This window comes from Hyla sarda, chromosome 2 (genome assembly GCF_029499605.1).
Source record: "Hyla sarda isolate aHylSar1 chromosome 2, aHylSar1.hap1, whole genome shotgun sequence".
NCBI lineage: Eukaryota > Metazoa > Chordata > Amphibia > Anura > Hylidae > Hyla > Hyla sarda.
Genome location: NC_079190.1, coordinates 26,201,073 through 26,222,882, shown reverse-complemented (window position 1 = coordinate 26,222,882; position 21,810 = coordinate 26,201,073). Strand labels below are relative to the sequence as shown.

Below are 21,810 nucleotides of genomic sequence, written 5' to 3'. Positions count from 1 at the left end.
CCAATGTGTATAATCTTTACCCAAGACAGAATTTTTAGTACAGTACCTGCTTCAGCCAAATAGTCATAATCGTATCCCAAATCTCTGGATGGAGCAAAGAATTCTCCATTGGTAAACAACGGGAGGAACGGAACCATGTAGTATCCACGGTTATGACCAATCGATGCATTGGCTTCTGGATAAGAATCTATTGATGGTTGATGTCTTCTAAGCCATTGCTCAAATATGCTGGGGGGGAAAAAAAAACACAAAAACATCATGTTATAATAACCGACACAACTATATGGAAGGCATTTTTATAAAAGATCACCAAGATGGGCTGTGCCAAAGTGATTGGGCTCACAGTCCGTCCTGCCTCTTATATGTAAGCCAATATCAGGTATGCAAAATACATGTTTCCATGTACTTGGTGCAACATTTGGAGAACATTACCTAAGCCAGTTGGTGGCAGACCCTATACCAGTCCAATATTGGGGAGTACCATATACTTTCAAAGGCCCACCCAATCTTAGATGTAGCAACAATGTAACTTAAAAGGGGTATTCCGCCCCTAAACGACATCTTATCCCCTTTCCAAGGGTCCCCCATGATCTCCCTGCAGCACCGTCACGCCTCCTACCATAGACTTGCATTCAGGGGGCGTGGCTGTGACTTCGAGCTTCCGTCCAACATCGCCAGTCATCTGACCCGGAGCAAAGTTTGCTCCGTGCACCAGATGTCTGGGGTGCCGCAGCCCAGATTGCAGGGATCCCCAGCAGTGGGACCCCCACGATCAGACATCTTATCCCTCATCCTTTGGATAGGGGAAAGAGGTCTAGGGGCGGAGTACACCTTTAAATAACAGGGTGCTGAATACCTATAAAACACTGTTTTACACTTTAGTGAACAGGAGGAGGTTATGCTCTCGAAACCGTTCCCTTTGCTGCAACAGTACCATCACTTTGGTTTTGAAAGGCCTTGTAGTTTGTTTTGGTGTAGCATTCCAGTACCACTCTTCGAGCTGCTATCCACAAGTATCAAGATTTTCTGAGTATATGGCATGTATGTCAGGTACTGAATAAATCTTGCAAATGTATTTTTCTCTATTGCACATAATCTAATGCATACATCGAAGGTTAATATTTCTCACATTACTGTTTTTGATGTAAACAGCCAAAATTGTCATTTGGTCACATGTCATCTCCTAACCAAGAGAAAAGTCCCTAGTTTAACCTTCCTCTTCTAGGGAATGAGAAAAATAAACCTGTTCAAACCTGTTAAGGCCTGGCTATTGCTAGTACCACATGCCTCTCCGCTCCAGCTAGTTTCGGCCCTAGTTTCCACAAGATCCACGTGTGTCCCTCAGCTTCCTCGGGAAGAGGAAGAAAGTTTAGCTCGGCCGAGCTCGTTCCACGAGCTCGGCCAAGCTCAACTTTCTTCCTCTTCCAAACCCCAACTCCTGCAGTCCATGCGACTTTTGGAATAAAGTTACTTCTTCTATGGCTTGTAACCGGGTGAGTGCGTTTATGTACTTTCTTCCTCACTGTATACCCTATATATAGGCAACATGTCTCTTGTCTAGTTTACAATAATCTTGCTGTTCCTAATCCTTGTTCCAGTCCATGCTATGAAGATGCCTTCTACTACATCTCACCCCCAAGAGGGAGAATTATAGTCTCTTTATGAAAGGAAAAGGGAGACTGTCTTACAATAATCTGTTTTTTTATCCTACGGTCAGATCAGTGCTGCCTACCTGCCATGTCAAAAAGACTTTCCTGGATGCGCCAATCCAAGTGTCACAGTACTAAGCACCAAGAGAACGTGTGTTTTAAAGTGAAATTATGTGGGGAGATTTATCAAAACCTGTCCAGAGGAAAAGTTGCTGAGTTGCCCATAGCAACCAATCAGATCGCTACTTTCATTGTTCAGAGGCCTTTTCAAAAATGAAAGAAGCGATCTGATTGGTTGCTATGGGCAACTCAGCAACTTTTCATCTGGACAGGTTTTGATAAATCTCCCCCTTTGAGTTTTAAATCAACTGATGCCAGAAAGTGAAAAAGGTTTTGAAAATTACTTCTATTTAAAAATCGTAATCCTTCCAGTACTTATCAGCTGCTGTGCTCCAGCGGAAGTTCTTTTTTTAAAATTTCTTTCCAGTCTGACCACAGTGCTCTCTGCTGACACCTCTGTCCGTTTTAGAAACTGTCCAGATTAGGAGCAAATCCCCATAGCAAACCTATCCTGCTCTGGACAGTTCTGACACAGCAGAGAGCACTGTGGTCAGACTGTAAAGAACTACACAACTTCCTCTGGAGCATACAGCAGCTGATAAGTATTGGAAGGATTAAGATTTTAAAATAGAAGTAGTAATTTACAAATCTGTTTAACTTTCTACCACCAGAATATTAATAATAATTATAAATAATTAAATAATAATTAAATAATAAATAATAATTAAATAATAAATAATTAAATAATAATAAAATAATAAAATAAATAAATAAATAATAATTAAATAATAAATAATAATTAAATAATAAATATTATAATAAATAATTATAGTAATAATAAATAATTAATTTAATTAATTATAAATAATAAATATTGTAAATAATAATCAACAATAATACATAATTATAATATTAATACATTATAATACATAATTACAATACATCAACAATTATAATAAAAAAAAAAATTATAATAATAATAATGTTTTCCAGTGGAGTACCCATTAAATATATATATTTTATACACATACATTCACGCATCCACCTATCTGCAGTAGACTTTACAGGTACGAGTGTTAAAGCCTTTGACAATTGCTGATATACATTATAACTTGTTTCAAGTTTTTTTTTACTACTGAAATGTTTTGTAACTTGTTGTAATGTTAGGCTGGTGTTCCTTGGGACCACAAGAAGAGATGGAACCCCTGGAAACAGCTTTATTCCAACCTAATCCTTGTACCCCTGATAATATAAAATTATTTCCCAGAGAAAACCAAAAAACATACAAACCATCTCACCATGTGACAGTTTTGAAAGCCAACCCCTTGGTTGCAGTCTCCATCTGCTGTGTGCGTCTTCCTTGCAGGTTGGTCTATAGCCTAGAACCATATATCTACTGCACAGAGAAATAAAAGCTCCCAATAGAGGAAACCAGAGCCGGGTCTACGTAACACTAATAGAAAAACAATTATCTTCCCTAACCGCTCATTATTTACCATATGAAGCGTCCTAGGGAATTGAACATTTCCCATTTTCAACTGGTGTCTCATGTGAAATTTCGTCAGCTGTCTCCACGTGGGTCCACGGAGAACTGAGTGTTAGGGATCTGATCATGCAGAATCTGCAGGGGACATGTATTATGTAAATAGGGAAGAGACTTCAGTACGGCAGAACATTTTTCAACTTCATGCCAGCTCTTAGATCGCATTGTCTTATGCCATCGAGCGAATTAAAGTTTCTGCCAGTCAGCCGAGCTTTCAGGGGAACAGAAGAGACTGTGACTGTACGTGTGATCTGGCAGCAGAAAAGCTTCAGATATTCTGTATCACTGTAAGGATGGGAAATAGAATTATACTATCCAAAAAAAAAAAAAAAAAAAAAAAAAAAAAAAAGGTCAGGGGCCAATCCTATGAGGTTTCAGGTTTTCTACCAATTTTGAGATTGGGGTTACCATAGAACATGTATATTCATGTGATTATATTGAAAAGAATCCCTTTACCAGAATAAATTGAGCTCTCTCTCTGACACCAACTATTGAAGGTAGCATCCCTACAAGTCAATGCTTGGCACCTTCAAAAGATCCTTAAAGGGGTTCTCCTGTGAAAAAAAAAAAATGTTTTTAAAATCAACTGGCTCCGGAAAGTTAAAACAGATTTGTAAGTTACTTCTGTTTAAAAATCTTAACCCTTCCAGTACTTAGCTGCTGTATACTACAGAGGAAGTTAAGTTGTTCTTTTCTGTCTGACCACAGTGCTCTCTGCTGACACCTCTCTCCATGTCAGGAACTGTCCAGAGCAGGAGTAAATCCCCATGGCAAACCTCTCCTACTCTGGACAGTTCCTGACATGGACAGAGGTGTCAGCAGAGAGCACTGTGGTTAGACAGAAAAGAAATTCAAAAAGAAAAGAACTTCCTGTGGAGCATACAGCAGCTGATAAGTACTGGAAGGGTGAAGATTTTTTAAATAGAAGTAATTTACAAATCTGTTTAGTGTTCTGCCACCAGCTGATAAACAGGGGCGTGGCTTGACACTTGCCGGAGATGGCCACTTGATCTAGGAGCTCCGTGCACTGCTAGCAACTAAAGCGACATACAGCTCGCTTGATTTGTTGGATTGGCTCCCACTTCCACAATGTCCTCTAGATCTGGCAGCAAGGTCCGCAAGCTTACCGATTTCTATGTCCAGACGGACCAGGGAGTATTTTAAGATGGCGCCATCACGCGCTCCCCGGCAGGCCCCGATTCCCCTGCAACGCAGGACCTACTATGTGTTACAGTGGGTGGCCAGCAGTGGAGCACTTCTACGCCGCCTTCTCTCTTACCTGCTCCGGCGGCTGGTCTGCTCGACCCGCGATCCTCTGAAGTCTCCAAGCGGCATTCCGGTGGCAGCAACTCCGCTTCTTCCCTGGCGACACCAACTTCCGGAAGCCCGGCAAAGCAGAAGCAACGCCTGCAATTGGGATGATGAGGAACCCATTGCTGATGCTGAGGTGAGCAACTCCTTATGTTCTGTGGCTGACTGCTTAGCAAACCATCCATCTTCAAATGCACCAGTGACTGAACTGACTCAAGAATATGCTGTTAGCACTCCGCCAGTCTATCCACTGTGATGTTGCTCGCCTGCTACACCCAGTGCGAGAGGACCTTGCTGAGGTCCAGTCTAGGGAAAACAAGATGGGCGTCGGTTCCGTTTCATAATGCACTGGTAGATGCCCATTACGAATTAGGGGATGAAGTTACCTCCATTAGAGCTAAAATTGCAGACCTTGAGGACCGGTCACCCCGGAACAACATTTGCTCTCAATTACTATTGCAAACCAGACATGTTTTGTCGGGTTGTGCGACAGATTCTAAGCCAGAATTGAAAAAAAAAAAAACAACTATCCGTTTTGCTAAGGAAACGTGAAAAAGGGGCGAGGCCATCAGGAAAAAGGAGAATAGTCACCGAAAAGGGGAGTGTTCCCAACATTTTCACAAAAGCCCAACATATTTACTAAGGTTTCCACAGAAATTGTGGTGGATTTCAACTGAAGAAAACCCGACAGATCAGAGCATGTGTAAAAAAAAAAAAAAAAAAAAAAAAAAAAAAAAAAAAAAAAAAAAAAAAAAAAAAAAGCAAAATGTAAGGAAAGTGGAAAATGTAGGGAAACCTTAGTAAATACCGTGGAAAATAAATTGTAGGAAATTAAAACCCACAAAAGAAACTTCACAACACTCATAGTAAATAAGGGCCATTAAAGTTTCGGGGCAACCCGAAGTCGGTGGCCCCTTCCGCCCTTAAATAGTAGTTACATTACTTTATCCAACTAGTCCTTCCACACTGCACGCCTGTGGATATGGTTATTGATAGGGCCCACAGGGTCCCCAGACCAAAGCAGTCGGCGGATGATGTGCCCCGGGATGTCCCGTTTTGCGGGTTATCCGCTTGGTGACGCCCCAGGGGCATGGCCAAGTGGATGACCCGCGAAACGGGACCGTCTTTCCACAAGCTCGGCTGAGCTCTAGTTTTCTTCCCAACCCGTACCTTTGTTTCCCCATGTACATGATGGAATAAAGAAACCGTTCTTTGGCATGAAACCGGGTGAGTGTGACATACATTCTTTTTCTTATTATTTGTAACTGTTTTCCATGTAAGTGCACCCCCCCCCCCCCCGACACTGCCGCATCACCCGTCTTCAACCACTACAGTCAATCCCAACATTTAAAGACTGCTCATTACACCACAGTGCCGGCTCTCTGTCTCTTGCTACCCGCAAATTAATTGCCATTAAGAATACGGTGGCGTTCCAATTGCTTGAGTCCTATATGCTGATCCCCTGGGAAGGTTCATTATTGTAGAGGGCCACTTCAACAATATCTTGTACGCACTAGTTAAATTATATGCTCCCAATCCCAGACAACTTTGCTTTGTTCGTAAAGCTCTGAAAATAGTTGAGAAATTGGAAAAAGGGCGCCTAAAACATTTGCGAGGATTTTAATACTGTTGCTGATCAGGAATGGGACTGTACACCTGGCTGACACGTGGGCTCTGCTGATATTGGTGAGGTTTTCCTATCATCTGGCATATATGATGTGAGAGGGATCACTCCCATCATTCCTCCGCCCATAATACTTATGCAAGGTGGGATATGTTCTTGGTCGACAGAGCGGTTCTATTAGATGCTGCTTAGTCTTCTATTGATTTAATGAAGTGGTCTGACCATGCAGCCTCTGTCAATACGAGAACAGGATAGATTGCCACTCCCATACCTCTGGCGCACAAACCATTTCTTACTCAATCATACTGAACACCACGCTATTCTCCTGGAGGGATTTAAAGGAATTCTTTCACACTCATGCAGCTGACCCCTCTGATATGTTCCATTTTAGAACGTTCATAAGGCGTTCATGCGGGGGGGGACCTTTTTTTTTTTTTTTTTTTTTTTTAAATAAATAAATACCACACACAAAGTTACCTGTGGGCATCAATTTTTGGGAGGTTTTCCCCTTGTCCGTATTGAGCGGAGGCTGTGTCGTGGAACTGAAGGGGTAAAGTTTTCTCCTTAACGAGTGCACCAAAAGACAGTCCAATGGGAGAAAAATAAAAATAAATAGTTTCCTGGACCCCAGGGGGTCCAATGCACTTTTGTGATGTCCCAGTACAGTACACGGTCCTGTACTACCTGTAGGCCCCGTCAGGTTGAGTCCCTCAGTGACCTGGGGGCTCCCCCTACAGGGACTCCCCTGGTTCTCCAGTTAAAGGAGTACTCCGGTGCACACTTTTTTCATGTTATCCCGTCCGGGCTGCAAAATAAAAGAAAACTCACTTTATCTTACCTGCCAACGAGCCCCCGGAGCTCCGGTACAGGTGTTCGGTCCCCGGGCTGTATTCTTCTTACTTCCGGTTAGCCCGGCACGTCACACGGAGCTTCAGCCTATCACTGGCCGAGGCGGGACATCGCTGCGGCCGGTGATAGGCTGAAGCTCCGTGTGACGTGCTGGGCTAACCGGAAGTAAGAAGAATACAGCCCGGGGACCGAACACCTGTACCGGAGCTCCGGGGGCTCGTTGGCAGGTAAGATAAAGTGCGTTTTCTTTTATTTTGCAGCCCGGACGGGATAACATGAAAAAAGTGTGCACCGGAGTACTCCTTTAATTTACTAAATGTGGTGTATGTTCCTTTAAAAGCATATAGACAGTATCCTTATGTCTAGATAGAATACAGGACCTGTGGAGGTCTGAAGGACCTGTGAGTAGGTTGGTTACGTGTTATGTTAAGGCACATGATCTGTTGTCACATATCCTCCCAGAGAGCACCAGCTTTAACCTATGACCCACAGCTTGACCAGCGGGCTTTAGTCCAGCCCCCCTATATAAAGGGGTGGCCATCTTTAATTGGCTCTCTTTCCTCAGACTCTTCTGAGTGTAACAGCTAAGTCTTTGCTGAAGCAGCTACCAGAGATCTCAGGACAAGTGATCAGCATCTGGAGTACCACAAAGCTACAACTCTCCAGTAAGTCTACAAGTCTATGTCTGCTGTCACTACAAATAGTCAAGTCAAGTCTAATTACAAGTCATCGTCAAGTTTATTGCGAGTATTGGTCCAGCAAGCTGCGAGGTCCTCTGGGTACTGGCCACCTCTCTGGGAAATCTGGCCTTAGCTGTGAAGATAATTACACCTGTCTTCTATTCCGTAAAGCCTCAGTTTACCCATAACTGGTTGTGGACTCTTTTGGGGAGATTTTTCAAAACCTGTGCAGAGGAAGAGTGGTGTAGTTGCCCATAGCAACCAATCAGATTGCTTCTTTCATTTTCCACAGGCCTCTTTAGAGGTTTTGATAAATCTCCCCCTTTATTCCCTACTAGTGGAGAATCCAGGCGTGTGGTGTTCCGGAACCTGAAAACCACACTGGCGTCACAAACATAGGGGTTAATACCATCCAACCCCAGGGGTTAATAACATTTTATCCCACCACTCACACCGCAACAGCCGTGGTCCCGCCATTCACCCAGTGGCGCACCACACTAGCCTCCCTACACTAACATAATGGCGAGTGTTGTGGTCTTGACACACTGCTCTACAATATTGATGGGGGTAATCGCTAGCCTCATAATAGCGGCGGTAAGAACAGCTGACTGGGAGAGCTCCCCCCGACCATAACCAGGACCCACTGAAATTAACACATTGACGGATGTTCTATCACAAAAAGGTAGGTGGCTGCCCAAAATCTACAACTAAAATATATAACATGTCCAGTGTTGGTGGGAAAAAGCCGCTTCTAGTGCACTTATTGGCCATCACAGAAGCAGAAATTACTACCCATGTAAAAGAGGATGAGAGTTTTGGGTCTGAGCTACTAAGTGTGTGTGTGGCCATCAGCACTGGAAACTGTTAGGTGGACATTCTGGTAGGGATTTGGAGCACAGCAGGAGGTGTCATAACAAGAACATACCGTATATACTCAAGTATAAGCCGACCCGAATATAAGCCGAGGCCCCTAATTTCACCCCAAAATCCCAGGAAAAGTTATTGACTCGAGTATAAGCCTAGGGTGGGAAATACATCATCCCCCCCCCTGTCATCATCCAGACCCCCGTCATTAACACCCTCATCATCATCACCCTATCATCCCCCCTTCATCACCGCCTGTCATCATCCCCTTATCCCCTTGTCATCATCCCCTTGTCATAATCCCACACACCCCCCTTCATCATCCCCTTGTCATCATAACCACATGTCATCAGCCCCCCCCCCCCCCACTCCCCACCTTCATCATCACCGCTTCTCAATGTCTGATACAGTGGTCTTCAACCTGCGGACCTCCAGATGTTTCAAAACTACAACTCCCAGCAAGCCCGGGCAGCCATCGGCTGCCCAGCCTTGCTGGGAGTTGTAGTTTTGAAACATCTGAAGGTCCGCAGGTTGAAGACCACTGAGGGAGGAGAGTTCACTCGAGTATAAGCCGAGGGGGGTGTTTTCAGCACGAAAAATCGTGCTGAAAAACTCTGCTTATACGGTAATATCTGCACAAAAGATTTTTTTTTCTTTAAATCAAATTGTACATTTTATGTTACACAAATGGAAAAGTGAAATTTTTTAAGAATTCTTACAAGAAGCCTTTAGTGACTCAGTTGTGTGTTCGGGAAATCTTTCATTTTGGGGGTAGCGATTTAAAAAATTTAAAAAATGTAAAAATAAAAGTAAGTCATGCCCAGACCTCGTTAGTGGCGAAGCAAAATTTCCAGCATTCCACAGATAAGCATAAAACCTCGCTGTAATGGGTGTATCTGCCTCTGGGTTAATTATTCTTTTGTTCGGCTGCTGCTTCATTTATGGCTGTGACGATGCCTGGGCCAATCAGGGGGTGTGGACGACAAGCCAATAACATCCTGGCCTCTGAGTCTATGCCCCTCTAGTGGGCTATATATACACACACTTCAGCCAGTCTGTTGCACCTTGACATTATTTTAGGTCTTTTCCTTGCACTAGAGTTGGTATCTCCATCTTATACTGACCCAATCTGTAGTACCTGACCTTTGCCTGTGACTTTTCTATTCCTTTGCCTAACTTTTTGTACTTTTTACTGCCCTCTGACTCTTTGCTTGTTCCTGATTGACCTTTGGTTTCCAAGAATGCTTCCTTTTTGCCAGACTGTTGCTGATTTGGACTGTTTGACGTTATTGTCTAATCAGTTCACCTGGGTGACCTCCATCACCAGCAGCCTAATTAGATGACCAGGTACGGTGATCAAATGTAACTACCTTAGGCAGAGGATTTATAGGAAATGTAGGCTGCATTACCAAATCCACATCAGTGTGCATTTGTAAATCAAAATTGAGCCTATCCAATGCCTGCCACAACAACAAATGGTATGCAAAAGGACAGCACAAGAACCTCTTCATGATTCTCTAATTACCTATACTACACTAGAGAAGAAATTTTTTTTTCCCTTAATGCCACTAATAGCAGATATACTTACTGGACAGTCTCAGGTGTTCTTTTTGCACGATTTAGAGTTCAAAATGGTAGAAATGTAGTTGCAGAGAGAATACGGAACACTCCAATTAGATCTTCTCTACTGTAAAGGCCTACAAAAAGTTTGCTTTCCCTGGTGCAGATACTTGTACTTTACTAAGAGTTTTGCAGCATGATACCTTATGCGCAGGGCTATGCTAAAGAAACTTCTGTGATGTGTTAGCTAACTGTATGCAGAGGGTTCCTTGTGCAGCAATTTTCCTCCTCTGGTTATTAGGTACTCCTTCATAGAGCTGGAACTTGAAGCATGATTTCCTCACAGCGTGGACGGGAGACAATATTTTTGGGTGAACTCCTCCAAACTCCGCACAGCGCTGTGATCACTGTGCACACAACCCAGATCGGTCTCCTGTAAAGTGGTACTTCTGGAACAGTATTTTTGACTTGCTTGTAGACAGTTTTCAGCTTGGACATGATAAAGGAGTAAGCCTGAACCGAACCCAGAAGGAATACTAACTATAGTTGCAGGTATGTTTCTGTATCTGACTAGTCTGCTTAGCAGGAGGAGAGCTAGGAGAGAGGTCTTGCTCTGGCAAAGTTTTTAGGTACAGCCCTCTGGTGGAAGAGAGTTGGACTTAGGATTCTTCTTCCAGCCTTTCTAGAAGCTTCAGCAAAGAACCTGACTAGGGAGTAGGTCATGTGACCAATGATTCATCTTATACAGGATATGCAAATAATTAAGGGGTTATCCACTATAAAGGTGATTTTAGTATGTAGCTGGCAGACAGTAATAGACATGCTTAAGAAGGATCTGCGCTTGTCTTGGGGCTAAATGGCTGTGCGATTACCATTAGAGATGAGCGAACTTACAGTAAATTCGATTCGTCATGAACTTCTCTTCTCGGCAGTTGATGACTTATCCTGCATAAATTAGTTCAGCTTTCAGGTGCTCCGGTGGGCTGGAAAAGGTGGATACAGTCCTAGGAAAGAGTCTCCTAGGACTGTAATATGTGAAGTCCTCCGCTCGATCCCCCTTACCGCTGCTCCAGTGCTCCGACCAGAGAGGTGGCGTTCCTCTCCACGTGCAGCAAACAAACAATAGAAGAGGTCCGGCACAATGATAGCAGGTAAAATCCGGTGCTTTATTCAACATGCAGAATAGCAAATGGTACAGGAGACAATAGCCTACGCGTTTCGGGCTGTTGAGCCCTTAGTCATGGCATAAAAACATAGTGTAATAATGGACTTATATACACAGATATCCAGTCACATGATCATTAACACACACAGAGAATCAGGATAGACATAAAAAGCGGCATGGATCCAGACATATAATCCACCTATTACATATAAATACCTGGTTACAAAAAGGATATAAAAAAGATATATATATATAAACACACAGGGTATGTATATGGAAAATCTCCAGCCCTTTCTCAACGGTTTAAATTCAATTATCCATACATAGTACGATATTATGCTACATATATACACTCACATGGGCGGAGGATTACAGTAAGTATCCGGCTGCAAGTTTGAGCTGCAGCAAATTTTCTGCTGCAGCTCAAACTGCCAGCGAGAAACTACTGTGAACCCCCGCCCGTGCGACTGTACCCTAAAAACACTACACTACACTACCACACAATAAAATAAAAAGTAAAAAAAACACTACATATACACATACCCCTACAATAAAAATGAAAAACGTCTGGTACGCCACCGTTTCCAAAACGGAGCCTCCAACTGTTGCAAAACTACAACTCCCAGCATGCACTGATAGACCGTACATGCTGGGAGTTGTAGTTTTGCAACAGCTGGATGTTCTCCCCCCCCCAATGTGAACGTACAGGTACACTCACATGGGCGGAGGATTACAGTAAGTATCCGGCTGCAAGTTTGAGCTGAGGCAAATTTTCTGCCGCTGCTCAAACTGCCAGCGAGAAACTACTGTGAACCCCCGCCCGTGCGACTGTACCCTAAAAACACTACACTACCACAAAATAAAATAAAAAGTAAAAAACACTACGTATACACATACCCCTACACAGCCCCCCTCCCCAATAAAAATGAAAAACGTCTGGTACGCCACTGTTTCCAAAATGGAGCCTCCAGCTGTTGCAAAACAACTACTCCCAGTATTACCAGACAGCCACTGACTGTCCAGGCATGCTGGGACTTTTACAACAGCTGGAGGCACCCTATTTGGGAATCACTGGCGTAGAATACCCCTATGTCCACCCCTATGCAAGTCCCTAATTCAGGCCTCAAATGCGCATGGCGCTCTCACTTTGGAGCCCTGTCGTATTTCAAGGCAACAGTTTAGGGTCACATATGGGGTATTTCCGTACTCGGGAGAAATTGTGTTACAAATTATGGGGGGGTATTTTCTGCTGTTACCCTTTTAAAAAAATCTAAAATTTTTGGGAAACCAACATTTTAGGTAAAAATTTTTTTTTACATATGCAAAAGTTGTGAATCACCTGTGGGGTATTAAGGTTCACATTACCCCTTGTTACGTTCCACGAGGGGTCTAGTTTCCAAAATGGTATGCCATGTGTTTTTTTTTGCTGCTCTGGCACCATAGGGGCTTCCTAAATGCGGCATGCCCCCAGAGCAAAATTTGCTTTCAAAAAGCCAAATGTGACTCCTCCTCTTCTGAGACCTGTAGTGCGCCAGCAGAGCACTTTTCACCCCCATATGGGGTGTTTTCTGAATCGGGAGAAATTGGGCTTCAAATTTTGGGGGGTATTTTCTGCTATTATCCTTTTTAAAAATGTTACATTTTTGGGAAACCAAGCATTTTAGGTAAAACATTTTATTTTTTTTTTTTTTTTTTTTTTTACATATGCAAAATTCGTGAATCACCTGTGGGGTATTAAGGTTCACTTTACCCCTTGTTACGTTCCCTGAGGGGTCTAGTTTCCAAAATGGTATGCCATGTGTTTTTTTTTGCTGTCCTGGCACCATAGGGGCTTCCTAAAGGTGACATGCCCCCCAAAAACCATTTGACGCTCCTTCCCTTCTGAGCCCTCTACTGCGGCCGCCGAACAATTAACATAGACATATGAGGTATGTGCTTACTCGAGAGAAATTGGGTTTCAAATACAAGTAAAATTTTTCTCCTTTTTACCCCTTGCAAAAATTCAAAAATTGGGTCTACAAGAACATGCGAGTGTAAAAATTGAAGATTGTGAATTTTCTCCTTCACTTTTCTGCTATTCCTGTGAAACACCTAAAGGGTTAATACACTTATTGAATGTCATTTTGAATACTTTGGGGGGTTTAGTTTTTATAATGGGGTATTTCTAATATGAAGACCCTTCAAATCCACTTCAAACCTGAACTGGTCCATGAAAAATAGCGAATTTGAAAATTTTGTGAAAAATTTCCAAATTGCTGCTGAACTTTGAAGCCCTCTGGTGTCTTCCAAAAGTTAAAACTCATAAATTTTATGATGCAAACATAAAGTAGACATATTGTATATGTGAACCCAAAAATGTTTTATTTTGAATATCCATTTTCCTTACAAGCAGAGAGCTTCAAAGTTAGAATAATGCAAAATTTTCATTTTTTTCATCAAATTTTGGGATTTTTCACCAAGAAAGGATGCAAGTTACCATAAAATTTTACCACTAAGTTAAAGTAGAATATGTCATGAAAAAACAATCTCGGAATCAGAATGATAACTAAAAGCATTCCAGAGTTATTAATGTTTAAAGTGACAGTGGTCAGAATTGCAAAAAACGCTCTGGTCCTTAAGGTGTAAAATGGCCTGGTCCTTAAGGGGTTAAGTCCGTTGGGCTCCCTGGTCCCCAGCATAAACATCCAATAGGACTCACGATTTAATAATAATCTTCTCATATTTCCTCCTCTAACAGGTCTTTTGACTTTTTCAATTCCCATAACCCGCAAGGAATCCACATTCCCATTATGGGTATTTTTAAAATGCCTGGACAGGGCTGAGATATTAAATGAAAGTGCATTTCTAGCATCAGACATGTGTCTGCGTATCCTAATTTTTAATGTATTGCTGGTACACCCAACATATTGGCAATGACATAATTCACAAGAAGCTAAATAAATAATATTTTTGGAATTACAATTAATGTAATCCTTCATATGATAGATTTTATTATTATAGTAAGATTGGAAATGTTTGTCCACATGCATATGTTTGCACGTGACACAAATATTGTGGCCACATTTCCAATTGCCAATATGTCGTAACCATCTACTTTCCCCATCTCCCCTATTTTGGATGGAACTATTGTACATGCTTGGAGAAAGGATAGTCCCCAAAGAAGGTCCCCTTCTGGATACCATTCTCACATTATTTTGTAATAAATCGCAGAACATATGGTCCTGTTCTAATATAGGTAGGTATCTCCTGATAATTTGTCCTATCTTATGATACTGCTTGCTATATTGTGTAATGAAATATGGAGCCAAATCATTATTTTGTATTTTATTTTTTCTATAGGGCTTTTGTGATATAAGTGTACATCTGTCAAGAGCAGCCGCCTTATCTCTAGCTTTACTCAGAACAGAGGCACTATATCCCCTTTCTTGTAACCTTTCAAAAAGTATATCCGATTCTTTCAAAAAAGTACTCTCTTCGGAACAATTACGTTTAAGCCTACACCATTCTCCAAAGGGGATATTATTCACAACATGTGATGGATGGCACGAACTAGCTTGTAGTATGGAGTTCCCCGCATTCTCCTTTCTGTATGGAGCCACCACGATATTGTTGTTCCTGGTGGATAGGCACACATCCAGGAAGGAAATGCTGTTGTGTGAAAAGGTAGACGTAAACGAAAGATTAAGGTTATTGCAATTTATAAATTTCATAAATTCCGCAAATTCCCTCTCTGTCCCTTTCCAAATGAGGAGGAGATCATCTATATACCTCCCCATCCACTTTATGTGTGATTGGAATGGGTTGGTATCGGAAAAGATGATCTCCTCCCACTGGCTCATGTAGATATTTGCAAACGATGGGGAATATTTAGCCCCCATCGATGCCCCCCTGGTTTGATGGAAAAAATGGCCGTTAAACATAAAAAAAATTTTTTTAACAAAAATTCAGTGGCCATTAAAATAAACTCCTTCAAACCAGGGGAGTAGGTGCTATAAAAATCCATATGTTTAGCCAGTGCACGTAGGCCCTCCTCCCAAGGAATGGAAGGGTATAGTGATGCTACATCACAAGTAGCCCATTCGTATGTATCGTTCCATTGGACGTGCTCCATAATATTCAAGACATGTTTAGTATCTCGGATATAACTTGGGGTCACCCTAGTCAAAGGTTGCAGGTAGCTGTCAACCCAGTCACCCAGTCTCTCCCCAAGTGATCCAATACCCGCCACAATGGGGCGGAGGGGAGGTGGAAAAACCCCTTTGTGGACCTTGGGGAGAGAGTGGAAGACCGGGGTGACAGGGTCCCGCACCATAAGAAATTCTTTCATTTTATTGTCAATAACGCCCATACTCACTCCCTCCTCCAATAACATATTGAGTGCTATTTGGCATCCTTTGGTTGGATCCCCTGATAACTCTCTATAAGTGGTGTGATCGTGAAGCATGTCCATATTGAGTATTTCATACAAGCCTGCATCCAAGATCACGATTATCAGAATTGCGTATCACAATATTGTATGCATATGGTTGTTCATTCATAGGTGTACACGTATTTGTACATATATATATATATATATATATATATATATATATATATATATATGTAGCATAATATCGTACTATGTATGGATAATTGAATTTAAACCGTTGAGAAATGGCTGGAGATTTTCCATATACATACCCTGTGTGTTTATATATATCTTTTTTATATCCTTTTTGTAACCAGGTATTTATATGTAATAGGTGGATTATATGTCTGGATCCATGCCGCTTTTTATGTCTATCCTGATTCTCTGTGTGTGTTAATGATCATGTGACTGGATATCTGTGCATATAAGTCCATTATTACACCATGTTTTTATGCCATGACTAAGGGCTCAACAGCCCGAAACGTGTAGGCTATTGTCTCCTGTACCATTTGCTATTCTGCATGTTGAATAAAGCACCGGATTTTACCTGCTACCATTGTGCCAGACTTCTTCTATTGTTTGTCTCCTAGGACTGTATCCACCTTTTCCAGCCCACGGGAGCACCTGAAAGCGGAACTAATTTATGCAGGATAAGTCATTAACTGCCAAGCCGAGAAGTTCGTGACGAATCCAATTTACTGTAAGTTCGCTCATCTCTAATTACCACAACACTGTGGCTAGCTTTTTGTGAACTGGTATTTCCCGTTTCAGTTTTCTTTTTTTGCCGACAAATCCCATAATTCCATTAAAACATAAATGAGCTGCATCCATTCAAAAGACCTGTGGTTTTCAATCAGGGTGCCTACAGCTGTTGCATTAGTTGCAGATTGATCTCTCTTCCACCAAGCGATCGCTCCACCCATTGAAACAGACAGGCTCCCTGTCATCAGCTGACTAGTGAGTCAGGTCTAGGCCGCATTGCAACCTGGGAAAAATCTGAGACAACAGTCATTTTGTATGCTGGTAAAAATAAATATTGGGGTGAAATTTACAGAAGAATTGTGAGAAAACCGTCACACACAGGTACAGACACTATATTATGAACTACACTAACTTTACAGCCCCTGTAGCATAGTCAAATAAAAAAAAAAATCCTGGAATACCCCTTTAACCCTTATGCATGCTATAGTGGCAGTGTAAAAACACAAACAGTGAACTCACATTACCCCATTCAGAGATGTAGGAACTTCTAAGAAGTTGTGCGGCTGAAATCATTTTCTATTTTATAGCTGGGAGAAACAAGCACAAGCAAAAAAATAAAAATAATAAAAATAATAATAATAATAATAATAATAATAATAATAATAATAATAATAATAATAATCTATATTACACTAGTGTAAACCAGGCCTAAAATATGGTAATGTTCTATCCAAGTCTATCACCCCCCCCCCCCCCCCCCAAATTGTCATATGCAAATCGCTCATTCGAGCCTGACCTAGTATTTCAGGACAAAGCCAGCGTGATGGAGCCGGTACAGCATCTACTTGGCGCGGTTATTTACGACATTGTATAAGTACATCTGAAGCCTCACCTGTCAACGAATGCGTGATGAAGAACAAAAATTGGGTCATTAGCAGATCCCTGAACTGAGGACATGGAGCCGTTCATATAGACATGCAGGGAATTGTGCATGTTGCTCTGGGAGCTGTTCGCAATTGCAGTCCGTGGGTTAGCAAAACCTGCAGAAGTAAGAGAAGTATTAAGATAGCAGAGAAGGCAAAAACAAAACCATTTTAGATTCAGTATTTTTCAGTTTTACATTTTTTTTTCACACACACAAAATCTATATGAGCAAAACATGGGCACATTATTTGAGAGAAATAGAGAAAAATAGAGAGATTAGAGGATAAAGGGTAGAGGGTACAGATATCTATCTCTATCTCTCTCCAAAAATTCTAGGTCTAATAACCTGAGCAACCAGAATATTAGCCTTTTAAAGGGGTACTCCGATGTCAGATCGCCGCGGTCCCGCTGCTGGGGATCCCCGCTGCGGCACTGCGCTATCATTACAGCACAGAGCGAGTTCGCTCTGTGCGTAATGACGGGCGATACAGGGGACGGAGCAGCGTGACCGCTATATAGAGGCTGTGCTATCTCGGGCAGCTGTCATATGTATAACCAGATTAAGCAATTGATACTTTGACTGCAACACATGTAAATAATAATGCGTTGCAAGCCACAAGTTGCTGCTAACATGACCGGCTTGCCAGAAATCCACACTTGCTCAATTTCTGGCAAGTGTCGGGTTGAAGGAACTTGCATGTTGCGCCAAAATTTATCATGTAGCTCCAGCCTTAGGCGGTGTTTCCACCGCCACAACATTTTTCCCAAAAAACACAGCGCAAGTAAAAACCCAGCCTTAAAGGGGTACTCCGCTGCTCAGCATTTGGAACAATTTGTTCCGAATGCTGGAGCCAGGAGTTCCTGATGCCATAGCCCCGCCCAATCAAAGTAAGTCTAAGGGAGGGGGCGTGACAACAGTCACGCCCCCTCCCATAGACTTGCATTGAGGGGGCGAGGCATGACAGCATGAGGGGGCGGGGCCATGACATCACAAGCTCCCGCCTGCAGCATTCAGAACAGTTTGTTCCAAAGGCTGAGCTGCGGAGTACCCCTTTAACTTGTGAATGCCAAATTATTTCAAGACAAGGTTACCTTCCAAAGTGTTCCTGAAGCTGAAGTTAGCATGGCGATCCATGGGTCCCGTTTCATAATCTGTTAATGATAAACAGGCTTCAACATCAGCCGAGGTGGGTAAATTCGGGGTCCGATCTCTGTTATGCTGTCCAGGGCTCCTCAGTAAGGGACCTTCATTTGTGCCGTTGCACAAGATTCTTAGACGATTGTATTCTGCGGGCTGACTGCACACAACCTGAACATGGGGAAAAAAAAACAAAAAACAGTAAAGTACCTGAAAAACTAAAACAAAAACAGAATCTAAGAGAATTTGTCAACTATCGCAAGATAGGGGGATAAGTTTAAGATCACGGGGAAGGGTGTTTGAGTCCAAGCGTTGTGGCCCCCTCCGCGATCATCTGTACAGAGCCCCGGCTCTTCCACAGAGTGGCGAGTCATGACCCCCGCCGGAAGCGGGAGCCGCCATCCCCCCTCCATATATACAGTATCTATGGGAGAGCCAAACCCCTAACCACTGTACTAAAGTGTTAATTTATTAGTGTAGGTATGGATAGGTGGTGAGGGGGGGGGGAAGAAGGGCAGATGTTATTACCCTAGGGGCAGATGGCATTAACCCCTTGTATTCGTGATGCCAGGGTGTGGTTATCCTCTACACCACCTGAGGTATAGCCGCTGGTTCCTGGGCTAGGCACAGGGCAAATCACTCCGATGCAAAGTTCCGGAACAACGGCAGCTTTACTGAGGCAGACAGATGGAATAGTCTTTACAGGAGATGACCAGTGACTTATGGAAGCTTGCGAGCTCTCTGGGACTTGGACTGAATTAGGCAGACGCACGCTGACTTTTGCAGATTTGACTGACTTGACTATGACTGACTAGACTTCACCCCTTACCAGGCTTTCACGTTCACCTGAAGGGGCACTTGGTGGAAGCGTGGTTAGACCTTGGGTCTCTTCAGGATACCAGACACACTCAGGTCTTGACTGAACCTCAGCAAACTCTAGACTCAGAACTGACTAAGCTTGTATTTTTGGGAGCAATTTGGAGGGGTCCTATGTCACCACACAGGTCACCTGGTCACTGACACCTTCCATGGTTACATGTCTTAACAACAGGACTTTTTGAATTTGATGACTTTTCCTACATAAATGAGTTAAGCTTTCAGGTGCTCCGGTTGGCTGGAAAAGGTGGACACAGTCCTAGGAGACTTTTCCTAGGAATGTATCCACCTTTTCCAGCCCACCGGAGCACCTGAAGGCTGAACTAATTTACGCAGGATAAGTCCTCAACTGCGGAGCCGAGAAGTTTGTGACAAATCGAATTTACTGTAAGTTCGCTCATCTCTAGTGGTGTCCCAGTACAGTTATATTGTGTCAAGGTATTTTAGGCCCTGTCAGATTGAGACCTCCAGTGTCCTGGGGGCTCCCCTGCAGGGACTCAACCATTTCTCATTTGTATTTGCACTGTTATAACTTAATCTGTTATTAGGTATCTGTAGCTTTAAGTATGTTACCTAGCAACCTCATGCTTAGTCAAGGTATGTGAGAGTGGAGGACTGAGGGCTAGACTAAACTTTTGTGTAAGGTGTTATGTTATTGCTTGTATGTAACTTTGTTATTCCCAAAGGAGAGACAGACAACTATGGTCCACAGCTGCCTGGCCAATGGGCTTTAGTTTAGCCTTCCCTTATAAGGGGGGGCATTTCCTGTGTAGTTGAGTCTAGGTGGAGTTCAGTGGAGTTGAGGAGCACAGTTCAGGGGTCAGCAGTTCTGGAGAGTTCAGGGGTCAGCAGTTCTGGAGAGTTCAAGTGTGGAGAGAAGCCGAGTGGAGTGGAGATCAGGAGTTCAGGAGAGAAGTTGAGTTCAGAGTAAAGCAACTCATTTTCAAGTCAGAGTACAGAGTGGAGTAATATCAAGCCTTTACTTCAGCCTTGATCAGAGAATTCCTAAAGGACAATTCATTATCTTCCGGCGAAAAGCCACAAATCTACCGACACTTCAATAAGTGACTTTAATCTCAAGCCTAATATAGCGCAGACCTAAAACTCCTAGTCCGGCCGTAAGAGCCAAGCATATATGCAATATCAAGTCCAGGCACTGCAAGCTGTGTGGTCCTCTAGAGACTGTCTGTTAAACCTTTGGGAGACTTCAAGTTAGTAAAGCCTCCGTTAAACTGCAACCTAGTGTTCTATATATTCTATAGCAACACTATATAAGCTTAAAGGGGTACTCCGGTGAAAACCTTTTTTCTTTTAAATCAACTGGTGCCAGAAAGTTAAACAGATTTGTAAATTACTTCTATTAAAAAATCTTTATCCTTCCTGTATTTATTAGCTGCTGAATACTACAGAGGAAATTATTTTCTTTTTGGAATTCTCTCTGATGACATCACGAGCACAGTGCTCTCTGCTGACGTAATAATAATAATAATAATAATAATAATAATAATAATAATAATAATAATAATAATAATAATAATAATAATAATAATAATAATAATAATAATAATAATAATAATAATAATAATAATAATAATAATAATAATAATAATAATAATAATAATAATAATAATAATAATAATAATAATAATAATAATAATAATAATAATAATAATAATAATAATAATAATAATAATAATAATAATAATAATAATAATAATAATAATAATAATAATAATAATAATAATGTCTATTTATTGTTGTCTTTAGTGGGATTTGAACCCAAGGCCCCAGCACTGCAAGGGAGCAGTGCTAACCACTAAGCCACCATGCTTCCCTTAGCATACATCTGCTATGCACGGTTGCTAAAATGGACAGATGTCAGCAGAGAGCACTGTGCTCGTGATGTCATCAGTGTTCCAAAAAGAAAGGAATTTCCTCTGTAGCATTCAGCAGCTAATAAGTACTGGAAGGATTAAGATTTGTTAATAGAAGTAATTTACAAATATGTTTAACTTTCTGGCACCAGTTGATTTAAAAGAAAAAAGGTTTGCACCGGAGTACCCCTTTAACCCTTCATACTTTATGAACTAAACCCAACTGTTCAGTAGCATAGCCTTACACTCCACTGGAATTTATTTATTTATTTATTTATTTTTAAATCAACTGGTGCCAGAAAGTTAAACAGATTTGTAATTTACTTCTATTTAAATATCTTCTTCCTTCCAGTACTTATCAGCTGCTGTATGTTCCACAAGAACTTTTCTTTTTGAATTTCCTTTCTGTCTGACCACAGTGCTCTGTCAGGAACTGTCCAGAGTAGGAGACAATCCCCATAGCAAACCTCTCCTGCTCTGGACATTTCCTAAAATGGACAGCAGAGGTCAGCAGAGAGCACTGTGGTCAGACAGAATGGAAATTCAAAAAACTAAAAGAACTTCCTGTGGAACATACAGCAGC

At 42.0% G+C, this 21,810-nt stretch overlaps 1 protein-coding gene across 1 annotated transcript in view; it reads right to left on the bottom strand.

Annotated features, from left to right (window-relative positions):
• The window catches only part of TYR (tyrosinase), a 52,161-nt gene that overhangs the window by 17,124 nt on the left and 13,227 nt on the right, over positions 1-21,810 (bottom strand). The window contains exons 2-4 of the mRNA XM_056561406.1: positions 18,432-18,648; positions 17,308-17,455; positions 47-228 (exon numbers count right to left, since the gene is read on the bottom strand). Coding sequence (XP_056417381.1) covers positions 47-228; positions 17,308-17,455; positions 18,432-18,648 — 547 coding nt within the window. The remainder of the gene's footprint in view (positions 1-46; positions 229-17,307; positions 17,456-18,431; positions 18,649-21,810) is intronic.